The sequence below is a fragment of the Heteronotia binoei genome, chromosome 5 (genome assembly GCF_032191835.1).
Source record: "Heteronotia binoei isolate CCM8104 ecotype False Entrance Well chromosome 5, APGP_CSIRO_Hbin_v1, whole genome shotgun sequence".
Lineage (NCBI taxonomy): Eukaryota > Metazoa > Chordata > Lepidosauria > Squamata > Gekkonidae > Heteronotia > Heteronotia binoei.
This window is the reverse complement of record NC_083227.1, coordinates 138,645,617-138,669,079: the sequence shown is the minus strand read 5'-3', so window position 1 is coordinate 138,669,079 and position 23,463 is coordinate 138,645,617. Positions and strand designations below refer to the sequence as shown.

The following is a 23,463-nucleotide window of genomic DNA, read 5'->3' as shown; positions in this document are numbered from 1 at the left end:
TGGCACTTTTTGCCACCACTACCAAAGCTATTATGAGATAGTTCATGATAAAACTTGCTATTTGTAATACCTTACAGCTTCCTTTTGAACACTTACACACAACCACAGTGACCTTTTGCATGCTGTGATGACAACAGTAGATAGCTTGGCCACACTGGTCATCACATGAAGTAGCTAGGCTGAAGAAAAAGCAGTTATACTGGTACATCATCATTATCATTTTAATTTGATTAATCGCCTCTATCCCTCTTTACGCCGGGCTCTGGGTAATGTACAACATATACCATAAAACAATATACAAGTTAAAAGCCAGCACAATAAATTTTAAAAAATATGAAGACCCAGGTGGTGCCCTATGAATTTTTGCCTACATTCTGGACAGCCAGAGCGTCATTTTTTTTTTGGCGGGGGGGACTTACAAAGTGTCTGGGGGTGGGGATTGGAAAAAGGGAAGTGCTTGCTGAATAATAAACTGTTGCTGTTTTCAGCTAAAAGCCTGGCAGAACATCTCTGCCTTACAGGTCCTGTGGAATTGCATAACGTCCCACAGGGCCCTAATATCATCTGGCAGAGAATTCTACCAGGTTGGGGCCAGGACCAAAAACTTTGGTATCAATGGTGCTTTGTCAAGAGCCAGGAGCCTGCACTCCAATCCCAGTCCCGCCCCTCTAGCCACAGAACCTCCTTCTTCAGCAGATTCAGCTTCAACCTGCTCTTCCTTAGCCATCCCACCATGGTCTCCAATCCCTTGACCAGATTTTGTGGGATGGTGCCTGACCGGTTGCCTAACAACAGATACAGCTGGGTGTCATATGCATATTGATGATACCCAAGTCCAAAATTCCTTGCCTGATGAGTGAAGGGATGCATGTAGATGTTAACATCAGGGAGAGGCGTACCGCACGAGACACCCTTCATAATAAGGGGCACCTAATGGACACATCCTCCCCCTGCACCCTTTCTCCCTGATCATGGAGAAATATAATTTAAGAAGGCTGTGTGGGTACATTGATGAGATTGACAGACTGAATCAAGGAAGTCAGGCCCTCAGTTTGCAAGACCTGTTAACGATAGGGCATTTTAGACATCATTAACTCATAGAGTTGCCAGAGGTCGAAAGTGACTTGGTGGCACTTAACATACACACAGGAATCGGAATCACTCCAAATGGTAGCGATTTACATGAGGCTGCCATAATCTTTTATTTCATACGGGCAGTACTTTATTACAAAATATTTTCTTTTAATAATGGACAAATATATGTACATATCTTCTTCGTGGTCTCTGTGCATCACACTGATGGGAGTAGGCGCCAGCGCCGATCTCGATCGGTAAACTTCAAAAGCTGCGGATTTCCGCGCCGACGTCCCAGTGCGCATGCCCGGAGGCCCCCCCCCCCGCGCATGCTCACTGGGACAGGAGCGGACATCCCGCCAGTTCTCTTCTGACCGCCGCGCTGATCAGTCGATCTTCCTTGCTACGGTCGGTGAACTTACCTTTGGATAAAATTTTTTCTTCTGTTATCACTAGTTAGATAGTTGTAGTTATAGTTATAGTTTTAGTATAGTTGTAGACAGTTAGCAGTAGCTGCGGGAGAGTGGGGTAATTTTTTCCCGCCCCTCGGGGCCCCCTCTCCCTATTTTCGGTTTCCCGCCGTTCGCTTTCCCTCGTATGGAAAGACGGTGGGGGTTTTTTCGCCGCTGCTCCTCGTGCGGGAATAAAATCGCCCCTCCGGACGGGCACGAACTGTGTTTGCTGTGCCTGGGCGAGAGGCACCGTCCGGACGCCTGTCCTCACTGCGCCAAGTTTTCGCGCCAAACGAGGAAAAACAGGGCAGCCCGACTCGCAGCGGCGCTGATGGAGCAGGCTCTTTCCCCCCGTCGCCAGCAGGCGGAGCAGGCGGAACAGCCCTCCGGTCACTCCGACCAGTCGGCACCGAAGTCGATCGATACCGACCAGACCCCTTCCGACGCCGATCGCCCTAGAAAAAAGTCGGGCTCGGCGGTAACTCCGGAATCCTCGACGCCAGCAAAACGGCGCAAGGAGGAAAAAGGGGCATCGGCTGCAAAGGGGAAGAAGGACAAGAAACAGAGACACAAATCGGCGCCGCTCTCTGCACCGGTGTCTCCTGTGGACCCTGCGGCTCCGATCGTCCCTCCACTTAAGCTCTTCGCGTCCCCGATACGTCATTCGGGCACCCCCTTGGAGTCGAGGTCGACGCAGTTGGTCATTTCAGATTCTGATTCGGACATAGAACCGGGCCAGAGGATCGGTGCCGACCGCAGCCCCCTCGGCCGAAGCACCCCTCGACAGCGAAGCCCACTGGCCAAACCGAGTGATCGGCCCCGAGACCGTTCAGCCAGCAGGTCACGATCTCCTCTCGGTAAGGATGACGGCCGATTGTCTCGCGGAGCCCCGTCCCACGTCCCGTGGGACCAGAGACAATGGCAGTACCTATATGGGGCCTATCCAGTCCAACCACATTTTCAATGGCTGCCGCCGCGACAACCCGAATGGGACCAAGCTTCGGAAACATCTTATCGGTCCCGAACGTCGTTCCGCACAGTGAAGACGGCCCCGTCGGCGTCGGTGTCGAAACCCCCAGACTTACGCACGAAGGAGCACGAGGTCGCCCCACCGGTGAAGCCGAAGTCGACCCCGACAGCCCCAGCATCCCCGAAACCGAGACAGCCGTCGGACTTCTCTGACTCCCCGGACGAGTCTCCCAGGTCGCCGGGAGGCTCGTCTCCTGACGGAGGACCGTCGTCGCCGGACGAACCATCGCCACCGGGAAAGACTTCAGATGAGCAGCCAATCTCGCCGTCGGAAGACCTCAAGTCCTATGGCGACTTAGTCAAGAGGATGGCTCAAACCCTCTCGCTCCCGACGGTCCAGCCGCAACCAGTCGTTACCGATACGGTTTTCGACATCGTGCAACAGGACACTTCCACTGCTGTGGCACTGCCCCTGACCAACGTTATGTTGCAGACTGCCAAGTCCTCATGGGACAAGCCGGCGTCCACGCCTGTGTCCTCCCGCAGGCTGGATCATATGTACAGGATTCAGGAGTCATCAGCAGAGTTCCTGTATGTGCACCCGAGACCGAACTCTGTGGTAGTGTCCTCTTCGTCGAAGGCGAAGAAGACTCACTCCACGCCCCCTGATAAGGAGGGTAGGAAACTAGATGCAATAGGAAGGAAGCTTTATACCTCAGGCTCCTTGGGAGTCAAAATAGCAAACTATGCGGCCTGTATGGGCAGATATCAATATGCCCTATGGCACCAAGTCTCCACCATTCTCGGGTCCATCCCGGAACAGGCTAAGACCTCCCTGAGGAAGCTGCAAAAGGAGGGCATGGCCCTCGCAAAACAACAGCTGAACTCAGCAAAGCACTCGGGAGACACGTGTTCCAAAACATTGACCACGGCCATCTCCCTCCGCAGACACTCTTGGCTCCGTTCCACGGCACTGCAACACGACACGCAGGCCTACGTGGAGGACTTACCGTTCGATGGTTCGGGATTGTTTAGCTCAAACACGGACTCGGTTCTACAAGAGCTAGACAAAAGTATAAAGACGTCCCGGAACCTGGGGGTAACAAGTCCCCGCACCCCAGCTAAGAGACAGTGGCCAAAGACGTGGCACAAGAAGCCATACTCGAAGTCGCCAGAGCGGCAATGGCGCTCCAAGCAACCAGCTTTTCCGCGGCCCCAGTACCAACAGAAGCCCAAGTACTCGCCACCCTCTACTCAGGCTCCCAGGTAGAAGGGCTCCAAACAGAAGCAGGGCCTTTGACTGCCCCCCACCTTTGAATGGCCCTGTGGACTTGCACAATATCCGGTTGGCACGTTTCCTCCCTGCCTGGACCCGTATTACGTCGGATCGCTGGGTGATGTCAATTATTCAACAGGGCTACAGGATAGAGTTCTCCAACCCTCCACCCACCCCGACCTTCGTTTACACCCCTCCTTCGCAGACCCTCCGGGAAGAGGTACGTTCCCTCCTCGACAAGGCCGCGATCGAAAGGGTCCCTACGCACCAGCTCTGGCGTGGCTTCTACTCCCGATACTTTGCAGTCCCGAAACGGGACGGGGGTCTTCGGCCAATTATGGACCTACGAGCCTTGAACGTGTTCGTGAGATGCGACAAGTTCAGGATGACGACCCTGCAGTACATCCTCCCGTTGCTGGGACAGGGGGATTGGATGGCCACGCTCGACCTAAAGGATGCATATTTTCACATATCAATTCATCCCTTCCACAGACAGTTTCTCCGCTTCACGGTGGGAGAGGAGCACTTCCAATACAGGGCTCTTCCCTTTGGACTATGCACGGCCCCGCGAGTGTTCACCAAGGCGATGGTGGTGATTGCCGCTCACCTGAGACAGCAAGGGGTAACACTCTTCCCGTACATCGACGACTGGCTCCTGGTGGCGGAGTCCAGGGAGTCGTTGTTGAGGCACATAGAAGTCACCCTTGCCCTGGTGGAGGAACTGGGACTTCAGATAAACCAGAAGAAGTCCCATCTTCAGCCTGCACAACGCGTACAGTTCATAGGGGCGATACTGGTTACGCAGGAGTGCAAGGCATTTCTTCCTCCAGACCGCGCGGACGCCATTGTGCGAGTGGTAGAGGCGTTCTGGCGGAATCCGGTGGTCTCAGCACGGAAAGTCCAGAGACTATTAGGACTCATGGCAGCCACCACGGCGGCGCTTCCTTTCGCGAGGCTGAGGATGCGGACTCTGCAGCTCTGGTTCTTGCGGAGTTTCAAGTGCAACCTAGAACCGTACTCCCGCCTCCTGACGGTGCCACCGGACGTTCTGGAATCCCTGCGGTGGTGGGGTCAGAAACAGTGCCTGGTGGAAGGGGCCCCCTTCCACAAACCAGTACCAGTACTAACGATCACGACGGACGCCTCCCTGTGGGGCTGGGGTGCCCACATGGGGGATATATGCGTGGGGGACAGGTGGCCGAGTCGATACAGTCAGCAGCACATCAACCTGCTGGAGCTCCTGGCCATCTTTCACGCCATTTTCTCCTTCCAGAACCTTCTGAAAGGAAAAGCAGTAGCGGTGATGACCGACAACACCACGGCGGTGGCGTACGTCAACAGGCAGGGGGGGACGGTATCCCGAAACCTCTGCCACCTGGCCATCTCGCTGTGGGAGCTGTGCAGATCACTGGGGGTTTCCCTGCAAGCAGCCCACCTGCCAGGGGTGAAGAATGTGCAGGCAGATTTCCTCAGCCGCGGAGGAGCTCTGTCTCACGAGTGGGAGCTGAACTCAGAGTTCCTGGATCCGGTCTTCCACAGCTGGGGGACACCGGAGCTGGATGTGTTTGCTACAAGGCACAATGCGAAGTGCGACCTGTTCTGCTGCAGGGGGGGAGTGGACCCCCTGGCTCTGGGGGACGGTCTCCTAATCCCCTGGACTCATCATACGGTGTACCTGTTTCCGCCCATCCCGTTGCTGACCAAGGTCGTGCAGAAGCATCTGCGGGAGTGCCCGCAGGGGATCCTGGTGACGCCATGGTGGCCGAGGCAGCATTGGTTCCCCCTGGTCCTGCGACTGGCCGAGGGGAGGTACCGCCGATTCCCCCAGGCCCCGGACCTTCTCCTCTCCTATCAGGGCAGGATCCTCCATCACGATGTGCCGCATCTCCGGCTGACGGCATGGCGCCTATGATCTCGGACAGGGCGCAGTTTGTCATGCTGAACTCGAGGAAGTCGTCCACGAGGAAGTCATACGCAACTAAGTGGGCGAAGTTCGCGGAGTTCGCGGCCAGTCGCTCTGTGGCTTCCGCTAGAGCGGGGCTGCCCGTGATTTTTGACTTCCTGATTGTGTTGCTGGATAAGGGCCTCGCTCAATTGTCCGTGCAGGTCTACCTGGCGGCCATTTCGGCTCAGCATGAGCGTATAGAGGGCCGGTCGGTCTTCACGCACCTGGACACAAAGCGGTTCCTCAAGGGCATGGCGAGACTGTACCCGGCAATCAGGAGCCCTGCCCCAGCCTGGGACTTGTCCCTGGTCCTGAGGGCCCTAACAGGGAGACCCTTCGAGCCCATGGCCTCCTGCTCTCCTCACTTGTTGGCCTGGAAAACAGCTTTCTTGGTGGCCATCACTTCGGCGAGGAGGGTGGGGGAACTGGCGGCGCTGCGCTGTGATGCCCCTTACCTCAATTTCTCAGCGGATGGGGTGATGCTCCGCCCCGATATTAAGTTTCTACCAAAGGTGGTATCATCGTTCCACCTGAATTCAGAAATTTTTCTGCCGGTTTATTTCCCGTCACCGGCTAATGACTCAGAACGGCGCCTTCATGCCCTGGACGTGAAGCGGGCGCTATCTTTCTATCTTCACCGCACAAGTCAGTCGCGGAGAGACCCCAGACTGTTTGTGTCGTACGCTGGCCCCTCCATGGGCCTGTGGATCTCCTCGCAACGTTTGTCCAAATGGATCACGGGGACGATCCGCCTGTGCTACATGCTCCACAAGAGGCCGCTGCCCGGCCCTCTGCGGGTTCATTCCACGCGAGCGATGGCAACCTCGGCTGCCTTCATGAAGGGAGTGCCCCTGCAGGACATCTGTAAGGCTGCCACTTGGGCATCAGCTCACACCTTCGTGTCCCACTACGCGTTGGACCTGGGACGGAGACGAGCTTCCTCCGTGGGCCACGCTGTCTTGCAGTCCGTCTCCTCGTGATGGACCGTCGCACCCGCCTCCAGGTAGGCTTGAGCTTGCTAGTCTCCCATCAGTGTGATGCACAGAGACCACGAAGAAGATAAACAGGTTTCCTACCTGTAACTGATGATCTTTGAGTGGTCATCTGTGCAGTCACACTACCCGCCCGGCCTTCCCCGCTGCTGATGGTCCCTCCTGAGGGGCTGACGTGGCGGTCAGAAGGAACTGGCGGGATGTCCGCTCCTGTCCCAGTGAGCATGCGCGGGGGGGGGGGGGCTCCGGGCATGCGCACTGGGACGTCGGCGCGGAAATCCGCAGCTTTTGAAGTTTACCGATTGAGATCGGCGCTGGCGCCTACTCCCATCAGTGTGACTGCACAGATGACCACTCGAAGATCATCAGTTACAGGTAGGAAACCTGTTTTTCCCTCTTGCTTCTTATGTAGCTGTCGTAACATGTTTCAGACATAACCCAGCCAAAATTTAACAATGTTAATTCCATATTATTTCAATGGGACATATTCATGATTTTGTTTAACTTGACCTGTGAAGTCAGTAGGATGTGAAGGTTAATCTAGTCTGGACTGCTCCTTGTGAATGACCGAAAACAGTAACATTTTTGTTATCTGGCACTTCGGGGAATGGAGGCTGTTGGTTCGTCGAATGTGCTGAATATTCAGTCTTGCTGCCCTGTCCTTCTCCCCACCCAAGGCATACCCAACAGGAGGGGGTTTGGTTGCTGCTTTGTCAGAGACAAGAAGCTATCCTGTGCAGCTGGCAGGCAAGCAAGCAAGTAGGCCAGCTGCCCGGTAGTGCTTTGGGAGAACATGTTTTCAACAGCTTGAGGTGGGCTGAGGGGGAAGGAGGGACCCAAGAGTGACATCAGTTGTCAGCGCTGGCTGTGAGAAGCCCAGCAATGGTCAGAGGCATCGAGATGGCTGCTGGAGAGGGGGAGAATGGTGTGTGCAGGTGCCTCAAGATGCAGGGATATGGTGGCTGAGGGACGTAGCTTCCCCTCTGGGCAGTGCTGATTTACTGAGCATTCTGATGAAAAAAACTTTCGCTTTAATAGTTTTAATACTAATTTGCTATGGTGACTGCAAAAAAAAAAAAGGAAAACTGTGTATTGGCTATCCTCCTACAGCATAGGCTAGTGAGACCTTTTGCTTGAGGATGTGTTAGCTGATCTGCCTATCTTCTTATATAGTTAAAGAAATGAAATGTCTTCCTTGGTGCAACTTTTTGCTTTTGTGTAACATACTCAGTTAATTAGTACATAGAGGATGTGATGTTTCTTTCCTTGGTGGTTTGTATATATGAGTCTGTCTGTGCTGTTTCCTGCTGAGATTTCAAAAGGAAATGGGGAGACAGGACTCTCTTTTTATAGCATAAATGGACACAAGAGGGTAATACATTTCTCCCTCAACTCAACCTTCTAAAATATAACCTTCCAAACTTGGGTACAGCGAAAGTTTTAGGAGTTTGATTGAGTCTGGAACTTTTTCTTTTAAAATATGCTTAACATTGTAAAGTACTAGCGTTACCCATTAGCTCAAGATGAATGGCAGCAACCTGATAAATTGGGGTATTAGACATGGTTAAGAAACATTGTTAGTCTTAACATCTACTAATAGTCTTTTAAATGGAGTTTGTCTGGTAGGTCCTGCTTAAATTTTAGCATGACAACACAGAAGTAGCAGCCTTTGAGAATATAGTGCTTTGTAACTGAGATAAATACAAATGTGCACGTCAGGCTCTCTGCACCTTGTGAGGGTGTAATGATTTTATTTTTTTATGCAGAGTGTAAATTGAATGAGCACTTCTTATTGTTAGTTAGGTGACCTCGTTCGGGTTGTTTTTCTTTTCTTTTTCTTTTTTTTTTCTTAAACACCGTTTCCAGGAAGGAAATTGTGGCCTCCCAACTCACTGTAATAATAGAACTGAAGAAGTATAGCTCAATTTTAAGAAACTTGCATAGACGTCTTCTAACAAAGTCTCACAGACATTTCTAACTTATGTTGAAAGTCTCACAGACATTTCTAACTTATGTCCTCATGAACCTAGTAAGATTACATAGACTTTCGATGATATGGAAGAATTGGATGTATAACCAGGACTCTGACCATGTGTTCCAGGTGGAGAATGCGAAAGAAAATGAGGACAATATCTTGCAACGGGAAGGGCCCCGCCGACAATCTCGGCGGAGATTTAGGAAAATTAACCTGAAGGGAGAACGGCAGACCATCACAGACAATGTGGATGTTAGCAGCTACCTGTCAGTAAGTGTGCTTCCCATAAGCTGATCTGTTTGCCTTCTCTTTTGCTGCTTTGCATGTGTGTATGTTCTTGGATGAAATGATGGACAAAAAACAGGGTTGCACTAGTCTGTAACTGTTGTTACACTTACAACCTCCCTAGTGGAGTTTTAAGCTAGAAAAAAAATCTCTCCATGGCAGACCCGCTTATGCACAGTCCCAGTGAGTGTTTGTACAGAAGTTTGAAGATGAACTTTGAAATTTGAATTTGTGAGACTTGAAGTAGTAGATGGCTGTTTAGGCATAGCACCTTAAAGCCTGTAACTTTCAAAGAATTATGCTAATGTACTTCAAGGAGCATGGATTAGTGGAGGCTTGTCCTGTCCAGAGCATTTTGAGACCATTTTTAGCTAGAGTGAGACTTTTTAAAATCAGATCTGTTTATTTAAGAAATGTATACGCCACTTCAGGTATCTGCTCGAGCCATCTCTTGTAAGATAAAAACTGTTACAATAAATTCACGCAACATTATTAAATTAATAAAAATATAGAAACTATGTGACATTTGGGGAAAAAAAAGCACAGAATAAATAAATTTAGTAAAAGAAAAGCACAAGTATTATAAACAGCTAACCACAGCATTAAAACTTCAGGAATAATAATAATAATGCAGCTTTGTGAGAAACTCAGCAAGGTAGAAATGTTCTTCAGTAGATAATAAATAGTGGTTCACAGCAAATAGAAAAATATCGTTTACAAAATGCCTGGGCATTCAAAGCTGCTATCAAAACTACAAAAGATTAGTTGCCAAGCAGATGGCTGTGGGGAGGTTGTTTCACATGTGGGATATCACAGCTGTGATTTCAACCATTTTCTGATGGATTTTATGGAAGTCTAGCTAACAGTGAGAAAGCAGATGTTCAGGATGATGAACCCGCCTGTTCAGCTACAAGTAACCCTACTTTATTTTTAGATTTATAGGCCTGCACATTCCAAAATACTAGGAAAGATCAGAAAATAAAGTGTAATTTAATTTTATGTGCCCCTGCCTTAACTCGGAACACTGAAAGGCTGCCCAAAGAGGAAGTTTTTAGAATACTGCAAAATTTTCTGATTTAAGCTTTAGCAAGTCTCTTAAAAAAAAGTTTGTTGAGATTTCAAAGTGCAGTATTTCATTTTTTCCCTCCCTGATATTATGCAGGTTTTAAAAACTCTTTCTCCTCCATTTTTTTTGTTGCTAGTCTCCATTTCTCAGAGATGAAAACTGTAGTTTTAAATATGAATTTAGAAAACATCACCCACACTAAACTCTTAGAATTCACTGAGAATGTAAGTGAACTTAGTGGATATTGAATATTTGGACTTTCATGGAATGTTCAACAAGTTGCCTTGCTGGATGGAGGCTTTTGAGTAAACTTAATATCCGTGAGGCAAGAAGAGATTCCTTTATGGGTTGGTAGCTGGTTATGAAAGAAGAAGCAAAGAACAAGAATTAATTCATAATTTTCTCAGTGGAAGTTGGTGAGAAGCAGGGTTCTGCATGAATCTGTTGGGACCTGTTCTGTTAATTTACCTATAAACTATCTGAAGCAGGAGGAGCAATGAGATAAGGATAGTATAAGGCTAAGGTAAAGGTAGTCTTCTGTGCAAGCACCAAGTCGTTACCAACCCATGGAGTGACGTCACATCATGACATTTTCTTGGCAGACTACTTATGGGGTGGTTTGCCATTGCCTTCCCCAGTCATCTACACTTTACTCCCAGCAAGCTGGATACTCATTTTACCAACCTCAGAAGGATGGAAGGCTGAGTCAGCCTTGAGCCGGCTACCTGAACCCAGCTTCTGCCGGGATCGGACTCAGGTCATGAGCAGAGCTTGGACTGCAGTACTGCAGCTTACTACTCTGCGCCAAGGGGCTCCTTAGTGTAAGGATAGTGTAAGATTATTTAAGATGATAAAAATGCAAATAGGTTGTGAGGACATCTGAAACTGAGTAAATGGACAATGAAACATCAGATGAAATTGAGTGTAACTGAGGGCAAAAAAAATTCCTTACTCTTTGATAGGACTTACTTTGATAGGATCTAAATGGCTTGTGCCAGGCATGTGGAAAAAGGGTTTTGAGGTTGTGATGGATGGCTTTTGAAAATGACTGTGTGGCAGTAATAAAAAGCAAATGCCCTGCTAGAGATCATCACTTCTCTCCCTGATATTTTTTTTAACATCTACATGCTCCCCCTCACGCAGCTAGTGTGGAATTTCAGACTAGGGTGTCATCAATATGCCAATGACACCCAGCTATTTCTATTGATGGACGGCTGACTGGATGCCATTCCCAGGAATTTAGCCAGGGGTTTGGAAGCCATGGCTGGGTAGTTAAAGCCAGGGTGTTTTTTTGTAGAAAAAGCCCAACAGGAACTTATTTGCAGATTAGGCCATACACCCCTGACATCACCATTGTTTCACACTTCAGAAAAGCCCAGCGGGAACTCATTTGCATATTATTCCACATTCTCTGATGCCAAGCCAGCTGGAACTGTGTTCCTGCTCAAAAAAAGCCTTGGTTAAAGCAGAGTCAGCTTAAACTGAATGATGGTAAGATGGAGGTTCTCTGGCTGGGTGAATGGGGGAATTGAGGTTAAGCTGCCCACTCCCAGCTCTTGATGGTGCCTGTCACCAGCTCCTACTGTCAAGAGCCTAGGCATGACCCTGGATGCCATTTTGTTTATGGAGGCCCAGGTCGTGAAAGTTTCCAAACTGACATTTCTCCCAACTGCTCCAGGTTAGGCAACAGGCCCACTACCTGTCTCACCCTGACCTAGCCACGGTAATCCACACAATGATCATCTCCAGGATAGACCACAGTAATTTGCTCTATGCCGGCCTACTCTTGTGCCTGACCCAGTTGTAAGCCAAAATGCCCTCAAAACGAGGTTGGGGAATTGTCAGGTGGGTACCTGGCTCACTAGGGATCTTTTACCTATGTATACAAGATTAACCGTCCAGAAAGGTAATGCGTAAGAATATTGGGACTCTAATTAAGTAAAAACAATTAAAATTTATTAAGAAAAATATAGGCTTCCATACAAGATAAAATACTCATCAAAACACAGATTCAGTCCTAGGAAACATAGAGAGATAGGGGAACACATGGGTAGACAAACAGGGTGATATTTACCTATCGTAGTCTTCAAGAAGGCTCCAATGGCGATGTAAGAGGATGGGGGAAATGGACCCAAAACTGTGGCCAGAATCGGGAATGGATCTAGACAGCGGAACTGGGGTACTGCTAGATGCACACCTGTGGGGAGCTGTGTCACAGGTTATAAAGACTACCTTGAGCCCTTAGGGGATGGGAGACACAGGGGTGGATGACAGGTGGTCAGCTGGTACGTGACCTCATGAAAAGGGGAGGTTTCGCAGTGACTATAAGGGCTGGACTACTGCGACAACCAATAGAAAGTTCTTTGGTGGCACCTGATTGGGTGCTTGCTCTTGACCAATGGACGTGCCTGGATCCTGGATACCTGAGTGAACTTTCAGGTTGAAACGGACCAGGGGAGGTTCCAAAGTGACAGTTGGAAAGAAGAATAGAAGTGACTCCTGGGTGGGGAACACTTAAGATTAGGGAACTTATCTGAAAGGGTGACAATAGAGAGTCAAATTGTGGCCTAGGTAACACCCAGTTTGTACAAAGGAACGTGGCTCTGGCTGAAGATAGTCTTCCTCTTTAGTCTTCTTCCTGGCACCAGTCTTTGTCCTGAGTTCTGTTGGACAAAGGCTTGAGTGGTCTGGCAGGATCCACGCCTAAGATATGCTTGATTGCCTTATGCAGAAGTTGAAGCAGCTGTTGGATATGGAGTCAGGAAAACAAGATGGATTCTGATGGTGTTAGCCTTTGGTTCATGGAAACAGGCTGGAAACTGTTTGCCTGTACAGTTCATGGTGGTGTGGCTACTTCCACTGCAGCGGCCAAGACTGGGCACACAAGGAGCAGCTGAAAGCTCGTCTGTAGTTCTGGCTAACACCCATCCAGAGATGTAGAATGCTGCTGCAAAGCTGAGGCTGATAGTATCCACATAAGCCTTGGAAACCATGGGCAAAGTTCACTTCTTAGAGTAGATGTGTGCGGGTCAAAACTCCAGGCACCCTGGCAACCATACTGGTGATCACGATGTCCATGTGTATGAAAAGTAGGGGGCTTTTCCTTACACAGTAGCTCCAATTGATCCGGAATGCAGCTGCACGGGTCCTTATGGGGAAACCTTAGACTGCACATATTCATCCTGTGCTGTATGAGCTGCACCGGCTTCCAGAGGAGTACCAAATCTGGTTCAGGGTTTTGGTTTTAACCTTTAAGGCCCTTAGCAGTGACTCACATACCTTCAGCACTGCCTCTCTCAGTATGCCCCTGGAAGAGCGTTACAATCTAGCAATCCTAATCTTCTGGTGGTCCCTGGCCCAAGAGAGATCTAGTTGTTCAGAACTCAGGCTAGGGCCTTTTCAGCCCTGACCCCCGCCTGGTGGAATTCTCTGCCTGAGAACATCTGCGCCCTTCAGGATTTAATACCTTTCTGTAGGACTTGCAAGGCGGAGATGTTCCGCTGGGCATTTGGTTGAGGACAGCGATGGTCTAAAACGCTCATACCTCCCCCCCCCCCCCATTCTTCTACATTCCTATCACCTAGGGGGCTGGTGGATACTGAAATCCCTTCTGTCATCTGGATATTATATTGGCCTATTGTTGATGTTTTCAATATTTTAATGTTGTTTTAATCTTATTATTTATTGTGTATGTCCCTGATCTAAGCTGCCTTGAGCCCTATTCTTAGGAAGGAGTGGCCAAGTAGTAGTAGTAGTAGTTGTGGCAGCAGCAGCAGCAATAATGACAATAGGAATTGAGAATAAAACTGCAACTATGATGCTTCCCTTCTACGAGTACCTGGTGCTGCCAAATCTGGAAAACTATATATAGTTCTCATCACAGCATTTCAAAAAAGGTACCGAAGAACTGGGAAAAAAGTGTAGAAAAGGGCAACTAAAATGTTCATGGTGTTGAAACACATTGGCTGTGAGGAAAAGCTAAAGCATCTGGGGCTTCTGAAATGTAGAAAAAAATATAACTGAAAAGTGTAACATGATAGAGGTCTACAAAATTAAGCCTGATCCAGAGAAAGTGGATAGAGAGAAGTTTCTCTCTCTCCCATAATGCGAGAACTTGGGGTTATTCTGTGAAACTGGCTGGCAGTATATTCAAGTCAGACAAAAGAAAGTATTTGAAAGCATATGGGCAACCACTTACTCATTTTCCTTTCTTATAAAGAGATGTTTGAAGACAGGGCAGCAGTAGGTCCATAGCTGAGTTGGGGGTGGTGGATCTAATGCCTCAAATAATTTGTGGCCAGCTGGAAACCTAGCCAGCTATTCCCATTTGGTTTTCACTAGCCAGGATAGATATGGCTGCAACAGACATGTATTGTCCTCACATGTACAACACCTGGAATAGGTCTGTGGCTGCATTTTGCAGACTTAACCATGGAGAAAATATTAATTGCTGCTACCCAGTATAACACATTCTTATAGATCTGATTTATGTTGCAGTCATTCAGTGTTGGTACAAGTCTATGCACACCCATGGTATATCCTTTCATGCATTTTTTTTAGAAAGGAAATAGGGTTTTAGTTCCACTCTCTGTGATTTTTTAAAGTATTGCATTATTTATGAGATATACTACTACAATGTTTTTGTTCCATTCATTGTATGTATTATACTGGTTTATTGCATTGTTTTCTTGTTATGGAGTCTGCTTTGAGTCTCAATAGGCCATAAATTAAGTAAATAAATTAGAATGTAATCAAAGGGAAATATGTGCTAGAAAAGTAGCAGAAATGTTGCTTTGGATCTGCTGCATCTTTTGTTTTAGTGAACTGTTTACTAAGGCCTTCAAAATAATAGCTGTCAAAGCTGGTGCAAACTTTCTCCCCAGATATGGTTTTGTACATTAAGTACATTTTGTACTTTGTTATGTAAATGTTTTTAAGCTGAATTATGTGAATTAAAATGTTGTAAGCCGCCCTGAGCCACTTTGGTGGGAAGGGCGGGATATAAGCCTAAATATATAAATAAATACATACATACATACATACATACATACATACATACATTAAGGAAATTCCGTTTTTTCTGGTTTTATTATTACTGAACATGTTAGGTCAGTTCTTTAATCAAGCAGCATGTATTTTATATTCTAATCCTACCTTTAGCTTATTTTGCTACAATTAAACATGATTAATTTAGGCTCCGGACTGTGGTTTCTAGAAGTCTATAGTTTGAAGTTAATGGTGAAATAATTACAATAAGCAATTCCACTTACAGCTTAATGAATTGTTGTACAAAATTTGTTGCTACTTTGGTAGCACCAAAGTAATCTAGTATTTTAAAATGTAATTCATAAAATAGATGAGCATAATGAATAATACTGAATAATAATAATGAAGAATAATAATACAAAAGATTGTAATTCAACAATAAAGTTGAATATATAAAACATTTCTGTATCAACAAGAAAAACCAGAAATATATATCTTAAAATTAAATGTATTGTGAATAGCTCTTAATGTTGACTTGTACCCAGGTGGTGGGATTAAGACCATGGAATCTTAATATGTGTTGGGGATAGTTTTACTATCCTTACATTACTTTCAAGGATCATTGTGAAAGTCAGAGACTCCTTTAAGAAATTCACTACACATGTTGAGTGATTACTTTCTTATTGTCTGATAATTTATCTAATGTAATCCTGGCAAACCACCCAATAAAAAGTCTCCCATGAAAACGTTGTGAAAGCAACGTCACCCCAGAGTCAGAAGCAACTGCTGTTTGCACAGGGGACTGCCTTTTACCTTTTAAATCCTCTAATACTCATGATAGATTGCATTCTCACAGCTCGACACATTTAGGAATAGCTGCATCACATTGCTTCCCATGGCTATACTTTAATTTGTGTCATGCCCTTCTTTAAAGGAGCACAGGACAGTTTGTTCAATTTGATTATTGTAACAGGTCTGTGAAATTAGTCAGGTACTCTGATAGTGCCTTGCTAATGTTACTGAAGGAACTTTAATAGCTGAAAGGGAATTTGAATTTGGGTGTCCCTACTCACGTCTAACAATCCAGCTATTATACACTGGCTCTTGATATCAGTCTGCTAATTGTTGTAATCAAAGCTGTGGTTCTCTTTTTGTATTGATGGGCCTCATTCTGCTCCCTTGCATGTGTGGGGGAACCTTGCAGTTTTGTACAGAATCCAGATGGCTTTATTCCACTTTTGTATGGGGATGCTTGAACTCCAGTGGTAGTAGAAAAAAGGCTTCTGCCCACCTGAAGAATAACTCTCAATTGTGCAGACATCTTATACACAATTAACGGAGTGTGGACTTCCTGACCAAGGAAATATTTTTGCTCAAATTTTGTGTGGGATCAGGAGCAATGTTCCTTATAAGCCCCACAGTGTTGTGAGCAGAAATTCTATCTCATGAGTGAAAAAAGCTAGTAGCATTAAAGTTGTGAGCCAGTCTACATTTGATTATCACATAAATTAGTTTTTTTAGATTAGTTTCATAACCTTATAAAAATTTCAGAATAAATTCTTTTAAATTATATTTAAAGTCTATTTTAAGAATAATTTAAACATAAAAGAAAACAGAATCAGGTCAAATCTCACCCATCCCTATCCACTATATTGGTTGAACTGTCCTCTGGAGAACAGATCAAAGAGACTGGATAGGAGATCCAATTTTGTGGGCCCCAGAAGGATGTGCCTCCGTCCGCTTTTGCTTTCAATGTGCTGAAGCAGTATCTGTGGGTAGAAGCAGAAATCTGTGAGCAACCCTAGTGCAGTTTAGTGGGAACTGTAATCAGAACAGATCTTACTACTTTAACTGATGCAGTATGAATTTGCCATCAGAATCCACCACAAGCCCTTCTATTGCAAAGTGTTCTCCTGAAAATGCTGCAGGAGAGTTTTGCTGTTAACAGCACCAAAGCAGTTTAGACCAGTCATTAATGTTTATTAGAACATTGTCACTTTGTAAAAGTTCCGAAATCTTCATTTTTGTTTCTTCTTTGCCTTTCAACTGTTAGTAACCCAGTGATAGCTTCCTAATTATTTTTAGCAATCTTTCATAGTTTTCATTTCCCCTCCTGCATAGAGCAGGTATCTTAGCATCTGCAAATAATGAAAACTTATAAGTAAAACTCTAGTTCTTATGTCGTTGTTACCCTTCAAAGGCCTTCTCATCCATCTTATTCTCTTTATTCTGATGCTTTTTGCTGAAAAACTCACCTGGGTCAACACAAACTGAAAAGATTTCAGTGGAGACTGTTTAGTTTGATGACGTAGCTTTTGTTTTTTTTGGTGATGAAACTAAGCAAATAAGAGTTTCATTTGTTGAGTATATTTTATTTGTGGTTTGTATTCATGCAGCAGTCAGATGATTTGTAACCTTGTTAGCAGAAAGAAGCCATGACTGCGGTGAATTAATTTCCTGTAGTCTAGAAGTGGTAAGCTACTTTTGCATGGTGTCTCAGAACCCCTCGTTTACTGCTTCATTTGCTAGCTCAGTGTTTGGAGGAAGAAAATGTTTGTTTGTGGATTATATGGAGAGTGGCAGTGTATTTTAGAGGACCGTGGCAACTTCTATGGCAGAATAAACTTTTGAAAAAACCCTTGAACTTTTGCTTACCAGAAATGTTGGGGGGTTGCAGTCTGGCTTAGAAGATATATGGATGAGTGATAGTCATATCTGTCCTAGAGTGCTGTTAACTGATGTTGTCAACTGTTACAGGAAGCTGCTTTTCTGGCTGACTGCCAGGTTGCTGACTCAAAGGGAGCAAAACCAGCTTAAAATGGCATCCAGAGAATAGCATGAAGAACCAGGCAGGCTTAAGATCATTGGCAAGTTGGCAGGATTTGGATTTGATTCTCACCAACAAGGAACACCATGTTTTGTGAGCCACCCTGAGCCTGCCTCAGCGGGGAGGGCGGGATATAAATAAAAGTTTATTATTAAAGTTTATTATTATTATTATTATTATTATTAAGAATTGATTGAAGAAGTAGAAATAGTGGTTACCCTGGGCAGTAGTGACCATGTGATTTTAAAATTTACAGTCATAGGGAAGGGAAACGGTATATGTAGTTATTATAGGTTGGACTTCAGAAAGGCAAACTTAGAACAATGCTGGGTAAAACCCCATGGTCAGAAATACTTAGGAGGAAGGGGGCTCAGGAGGGGTGGGAGTTTCTTAAAAGCAAAATACTGAAAGTGCAATCATAGACGATTCCTATAAGAATTAAAAATGGGAAAAGCCTAAAGAAGCCGAAGTGGCTCCATAAACAGCTCTCTAAAGACTTGAGAAATAAAAAAGACTATTTTAGGAATTGGAAGGAGGGCCTTATAACCAAGGATGAATAGAAACAAATCACCAGTGCTTGTAGAGAACAAGTTAGAAAAGCTAAAGCTCAGTATGAAGCTGGCCAAAGATGCTAAAAACAACAAAAAGGGTTCTTTTCTTATGTTCAGAGTAAGAAAAAGAGCAAGGACACGGTAGGCCCATTGCGAGGGCAAGAAAGTGAAACTGTAACAGGTAATGAAGAGAGGGTGGAACTGCTCAATTCCTACTTTTCCTCAGTCTTCTCTTCTAAGGGAAATGGTGCTCAACATGGCAAAAACAGAACATATAAGGAGAGTATGAAGTTCCAACCTAGGATCAGCATAGGGGTAGTACATAAACACCTAGTTTCTTTAAATGAAAACAAGTCCTCTGGGCCGGATGAATTGCATCCAAGGGTTCTAAAAGAGCTTGCGGATGTAATTTCTGAGCCTCTGGCTATTATTTTTGAGAATTCTTGGAGAACAGGAGAGGTGCCGGAAGATTGGAGGTGGGCAAATGTTGTCCCCATCTTCAAGAAGGGGAAAAAAGATGATCCGGGTAACTACCGACCTGTCAGCTTGACGTCTATACCTGGAAAAGCTTTAGAACAAATCATCAAACAGTCGGTCCTGGAACATTTAGAAAAAATGGATGTGATTACTAAGAGCCAACATGGGTTTCTCAAGAACAAGTCATGTCAGACTAACCTGATCTCTTTTTTTGAGAAAGTGACTACCTTGCTGGATCAGGGGAATGCTGTAGACATAGTTTATCTTGATTTCAGTAAGGCTTTTGATAAAGTTCCACATACTTGTTGACAAGTTGGTAAAATGTGGTTTGTATCCCGTTACTGTTAGGCGGATCTGTAACTGGATGACAGATCGCACTCCAAGAGTGCTTGTGAATGGTTCCTCATCCTCTTGGAGAAGAGTGACAAGTGGAGTACTTCAAGGATCTATCCTGGAATCTGTTTTGTTCAACATCTTTATCAATGATTTGGATGAAGGAATAGAGGGAATGCTTATTCAATTTGCAGAAGATACTAAATGGGGAGGGATTGCAAACACAGAAGAAGACAGAAACAGGATACAGGATGACCTTGACAGGCTGGAAAACTGGATTAAAACCAATAAAATGAATTTTAATGGGGATAAATGTAAAGTTCTGCATTTAGGTAGGAAAAATCCAATGCATGGTTATAGGATGGGGGAGACTTGTCTTAGCAGTAGTATGTGTGAAAAGGATCTAGGGGTTTTAGTGGATCATATGCTGAACATGAGTCAGTGTGATGCGGTGGCTAAAAAGGCGAATTCAATTTTGGGCTGTATCAACAGAAGTATAGTGTCCAGATCATGTGATATGATGGTATCGCTTTACTTTGCTCTGGTAAGACCTCACCTGGAGTATTGTGTTCAGTTTTGGGCACCACATTTTAAGAAGGATATAGACAAGCTGGAACGGGTCCAGAGGAGGGTGACAAAGATGGTGAGGGGTCTGGAGACCAAGTACTATGAGGAAAGGTTGAAGGAGCTGGGGATGTTTAGCCTGGAGAGGAGGTGGCTGAGAGGAGATATGATCACCATCTTCAAGTACTTGAAGGGCTGTCATATAGAGGTTGGTGTGGAATTGTTTTCTGTGGCCCCGGAAGGTAGGACCAGAACCAGTGGGTTGAAATTAAATCAAAAGAGTTTCCGGCTCAACATTAGGAAGAACTTCCTGATCGTTAGAGCGATTCCTCAGTGGAACAGGCTTCCTCAGGAGGTGGTGGGTTCTCCTTCCTTGGAGGTTTTTAAACAGAGGCTAGATGGCCATCTGACAGCAATGAAGATCCTGTGAATTTAGGGGGAAGTGTTTGTGAATTTCCTGCATTGTGCAGGGAGTTGGACTAGATGTCCCTAGAGGTCCCTTCCAACTCTATAATTCTGTGATTCTAGGGAAGTGTTTTTCCTCATTTCTGGTCCTAGTTTATTCTTAAGGAAGTGAATATAACCAAATTAATGTTGATGAAGTACTCTTGTGATTAGCTTTTTTTTTTAAGCGAGTATTATGTCATAATAAATCTGTCAGTGAAAAGCCTTTGAACATCCTCTCCTTTTTATTGCTAAATAGAGATGGGCATGGACTGGGAAAATGGTGGTTCATGCTGGTTTGTGGTTCATTTGATTGCTCTAATTGGTTTGTGGTTCATTTGGTTTGGGAGGTGTAAAACAGCCCCTTTGCAAGTTAGAGATGCCAAACTCACCAGGAGTCTTCAGCAGGCTCTCTTCCACCCACCCTCAAAGTTCGGAGAAGATTGGATTTGGAATGTCCAAGTTATAGCCCCACCCAAAGCAGGTGCCCCCAGGAAAGCTCTGCTTCCGCTCCCATGACAACTAACTCTTCTCTCTTCCTGCTGTGAAGTGAAAGCAGCTGAGTCAGGGTGTCTTTTCCCATAGAGCAAAATGGGAGCTCCGTGATTAGCTCCCAGAGCTGTCAATCAAGCTATGGGCAACGGCTGTGGGTATTTTAGTGCTCCCAGAAGTTCACCCCCAGCATTGCCTAGTAATTGATTGAATTTACGCCAGGCTGTCAGGAAAAATGAACCACAAAAGGGAACCAAACAAACCACTAAAGTCCAAACCAGTTCAAAACAAACCGCAAACTGGCCAAGTTTGTGCTTGAACTGTGGTTCATTTTTGTGCCCATCACTATTGCTAAACATGACATTTAGTTCTAGAACAAAATTTGAGTCCAGTAGCACCTAAAAGACCAACAAAACTTTTCCAAGGCATAAGCTTTTGTGAGTCAAAGCTCACTTCATCAGATACAATTTTTTTTAATCCGACAAAGTGACTTTTGATGCATGAAAGCTTATACTTGGGAAGACTGGCTGATCTTTTAGATGCCACAGGATTTCAGTTTTGTTCCCTTACTGGCATGGCTATCTACCTGAAATTCTGTTCTAAAATATTATTGTTGAGGCCGTATATTTTTTAATTCATTGTTTAATTGAAATCCCATTCCCCCACACCATTGACCATTCCCTCCTTCTCTTCATTGTGCATTTACTCTGCTCCCCTGACATTTTCCCCTTCCTTCACTGTCTTTCACCTTCTTGGTCTTTCTGCCTCCCTATCTCCTTTTCCAGTAATGAGCCCAACCATTCCCCCACATTGCTATAGTTTCTCTTTCCCTGCCCTGCCTTTGGTCTTGCTTTCCTTTCAAACTAATTTCTTTTGGCCTCTTTCCCTATTATCGCCACCCTTGTAGGCCCCCTGGTTTTTCTGCTTTCTTGCAGCTTTCACGGACACTCTCCGTATACCCCGTCTTGTCTTCCCAACTCACGTTGCTCCCAAAGATGGACATCATTTTGGCTTGGTAAGCAACTTTTCTGTTTTCCCTTTTCCATGTCCTTTCCTATTTCCTTTCTTTCTTTGGCCAATTTCCTATCCCTCCACCTGCTTTCTTTTCTCTTTGCAATATCTGTACACAAGGAGATACTGCAGATTCTTTTTTTTTTTTTTTGGGGGGGGGGGAGCATTTAACCCAAAAACTTATTTTTAAAACTTTAAATATTTTTTGACTACATATACCTTGGCCCTGGGTAGTCCTTCTTTGTGTAACAGAAGAGACAAGCAATACATTTAATCATTAAAGACTTCTTTGACTTCTAGGGCTAATGATCTTCCGGATTTTCCAGGATTTTCTGATCTTATAGAAGACCATTTTCTATTTATGTTTATTCACCTGGGCATAAATTTAAGCGAGAACTGAATTCAGAAAAACAAGATTCATTTGCTGTTGGGAACTTTATCATGGAATTTAAGCAAATTCTATTTTGATTTTAAAAAATTAAATAGAATCTTCCAAAGCTATGCACTCTCGATTTATAGCATTGTTGTGGTTAGTTACTTTTAGAAGTACATTGACTCCAGCTGCCTATCTTACTCATGATGGGAAGGGAGATGGAAGTGCCATTCTGTGATTGCCTACTCCCAGAATGTGATCAATACTTCTAAATCATTCTGATACTTAACAGCAACCATACCATGACTGCACAGCGATAGTAGAATACTCTATAGCTAATTGAATCAGAAGATTTATTTGACTTAGGCCAAACTATGTATTAAACCTGGAATGTGGCCAGATTTGCTTAGATTTAATGTTTATGTATTCTTAATACAAAAAGGGTTAGCAACTTTATTGCTTCTTTTTAAAATAACTCCCCTGAGTGACTTCACAATCACTGTCATGCCTGTAGATTTTTGTTATGTATTAAAATATATTATAAGCTGTATTGTCAGCTTTGATATTTGAGAAATGTCTGATTTACCTCTGACATCCTTGTCTATATGAACTAAAATCCAAAGTTGCCTAAGAGAGAAAAATGCTTCCAATTATTGAAGGTGTGTATTATCATTCACTATCACACACTATCGTAGAGGGTCCCTGGCAGTGTTCCCTCTAAGCTGAGTTAGCATGAGCTAGCTCACATATTTTTAGCCTCCAGCTAGCACATTTTTGTCTTAGCTCAGGAAAAATGACCCCAGAGTGCAATAATTTATGCAGTAGCTCACAACTTTAATGCCAGTAGCTCACAAAGTAGAGTTTTTGCTCACAAGACTCTGCAGCTTAGAGGGAACATTGGTCCGTGGCCAAGAGGATTGGTTACTATGAGGGTCTGGAAGTGTGTGCATGAGGCCCCTTGAGTCCAGGCCAAGGTAGGCTTATCCCTGTTATGTCTGGAACTTCCTTGCAGAATACCTGAGTGATACCACCCAATCGCCCCATCCAGGCTTTGGGCGATGTATGTAGAATACATACGTTTAAATCAGTAAAACCTGTTACATTAAAAAGAAATTATAAACCCTGATTGTGTTTCATTTAAAGTGCTGTTATTCAGTTCCCAGAGATTACATTGGAGGTGGGGGGATTCCCCCCCAGCGGAGGTGGGAAGAAGAAGGTGCCAGCATGGCAACCGTCGCTGTCCTTAAGCAAAGGCTTGGTGGAATATCTCTGCTTTACAGGCTCTGCGGAACTGTAAAAGATCCCGCAAGGCCCTGAGGCCTTCTGGCAGAGTGTTCCACCAAGTCAGGTCCAGGACTGAAAAAGTCCTGG

The 23,463-nt window shown here is 45.2% G+C and overlaps 1 protein-coding gene across 6 annotated transcripts in view; it reads left to right on the top strand.

Annotated features, from left to right (window-relative positions):
• RAPGEF6 (Rap guanine nucleotide exchange factor 6) overlaps nt 1-23,463 on the top strand; it is a 230,347-nt gene that overhangs the window by 85,809 nt on the left and 121,075 nt on the right. For all 6 annotated transcript variants that reach the window (XM_060240482.1, XM_060240486.1, XM_060240489.1 and 3 more), the window contains one exon: nt 8,810-8,953. In XM_060240482.1, the coding sequence (XP_060096465.1) occupies nt 8,810-8,953 (144 nt within the window). The remainder of the gene's footprint in view (nt 1-8,809; nt 8,954-23,463) is intronic.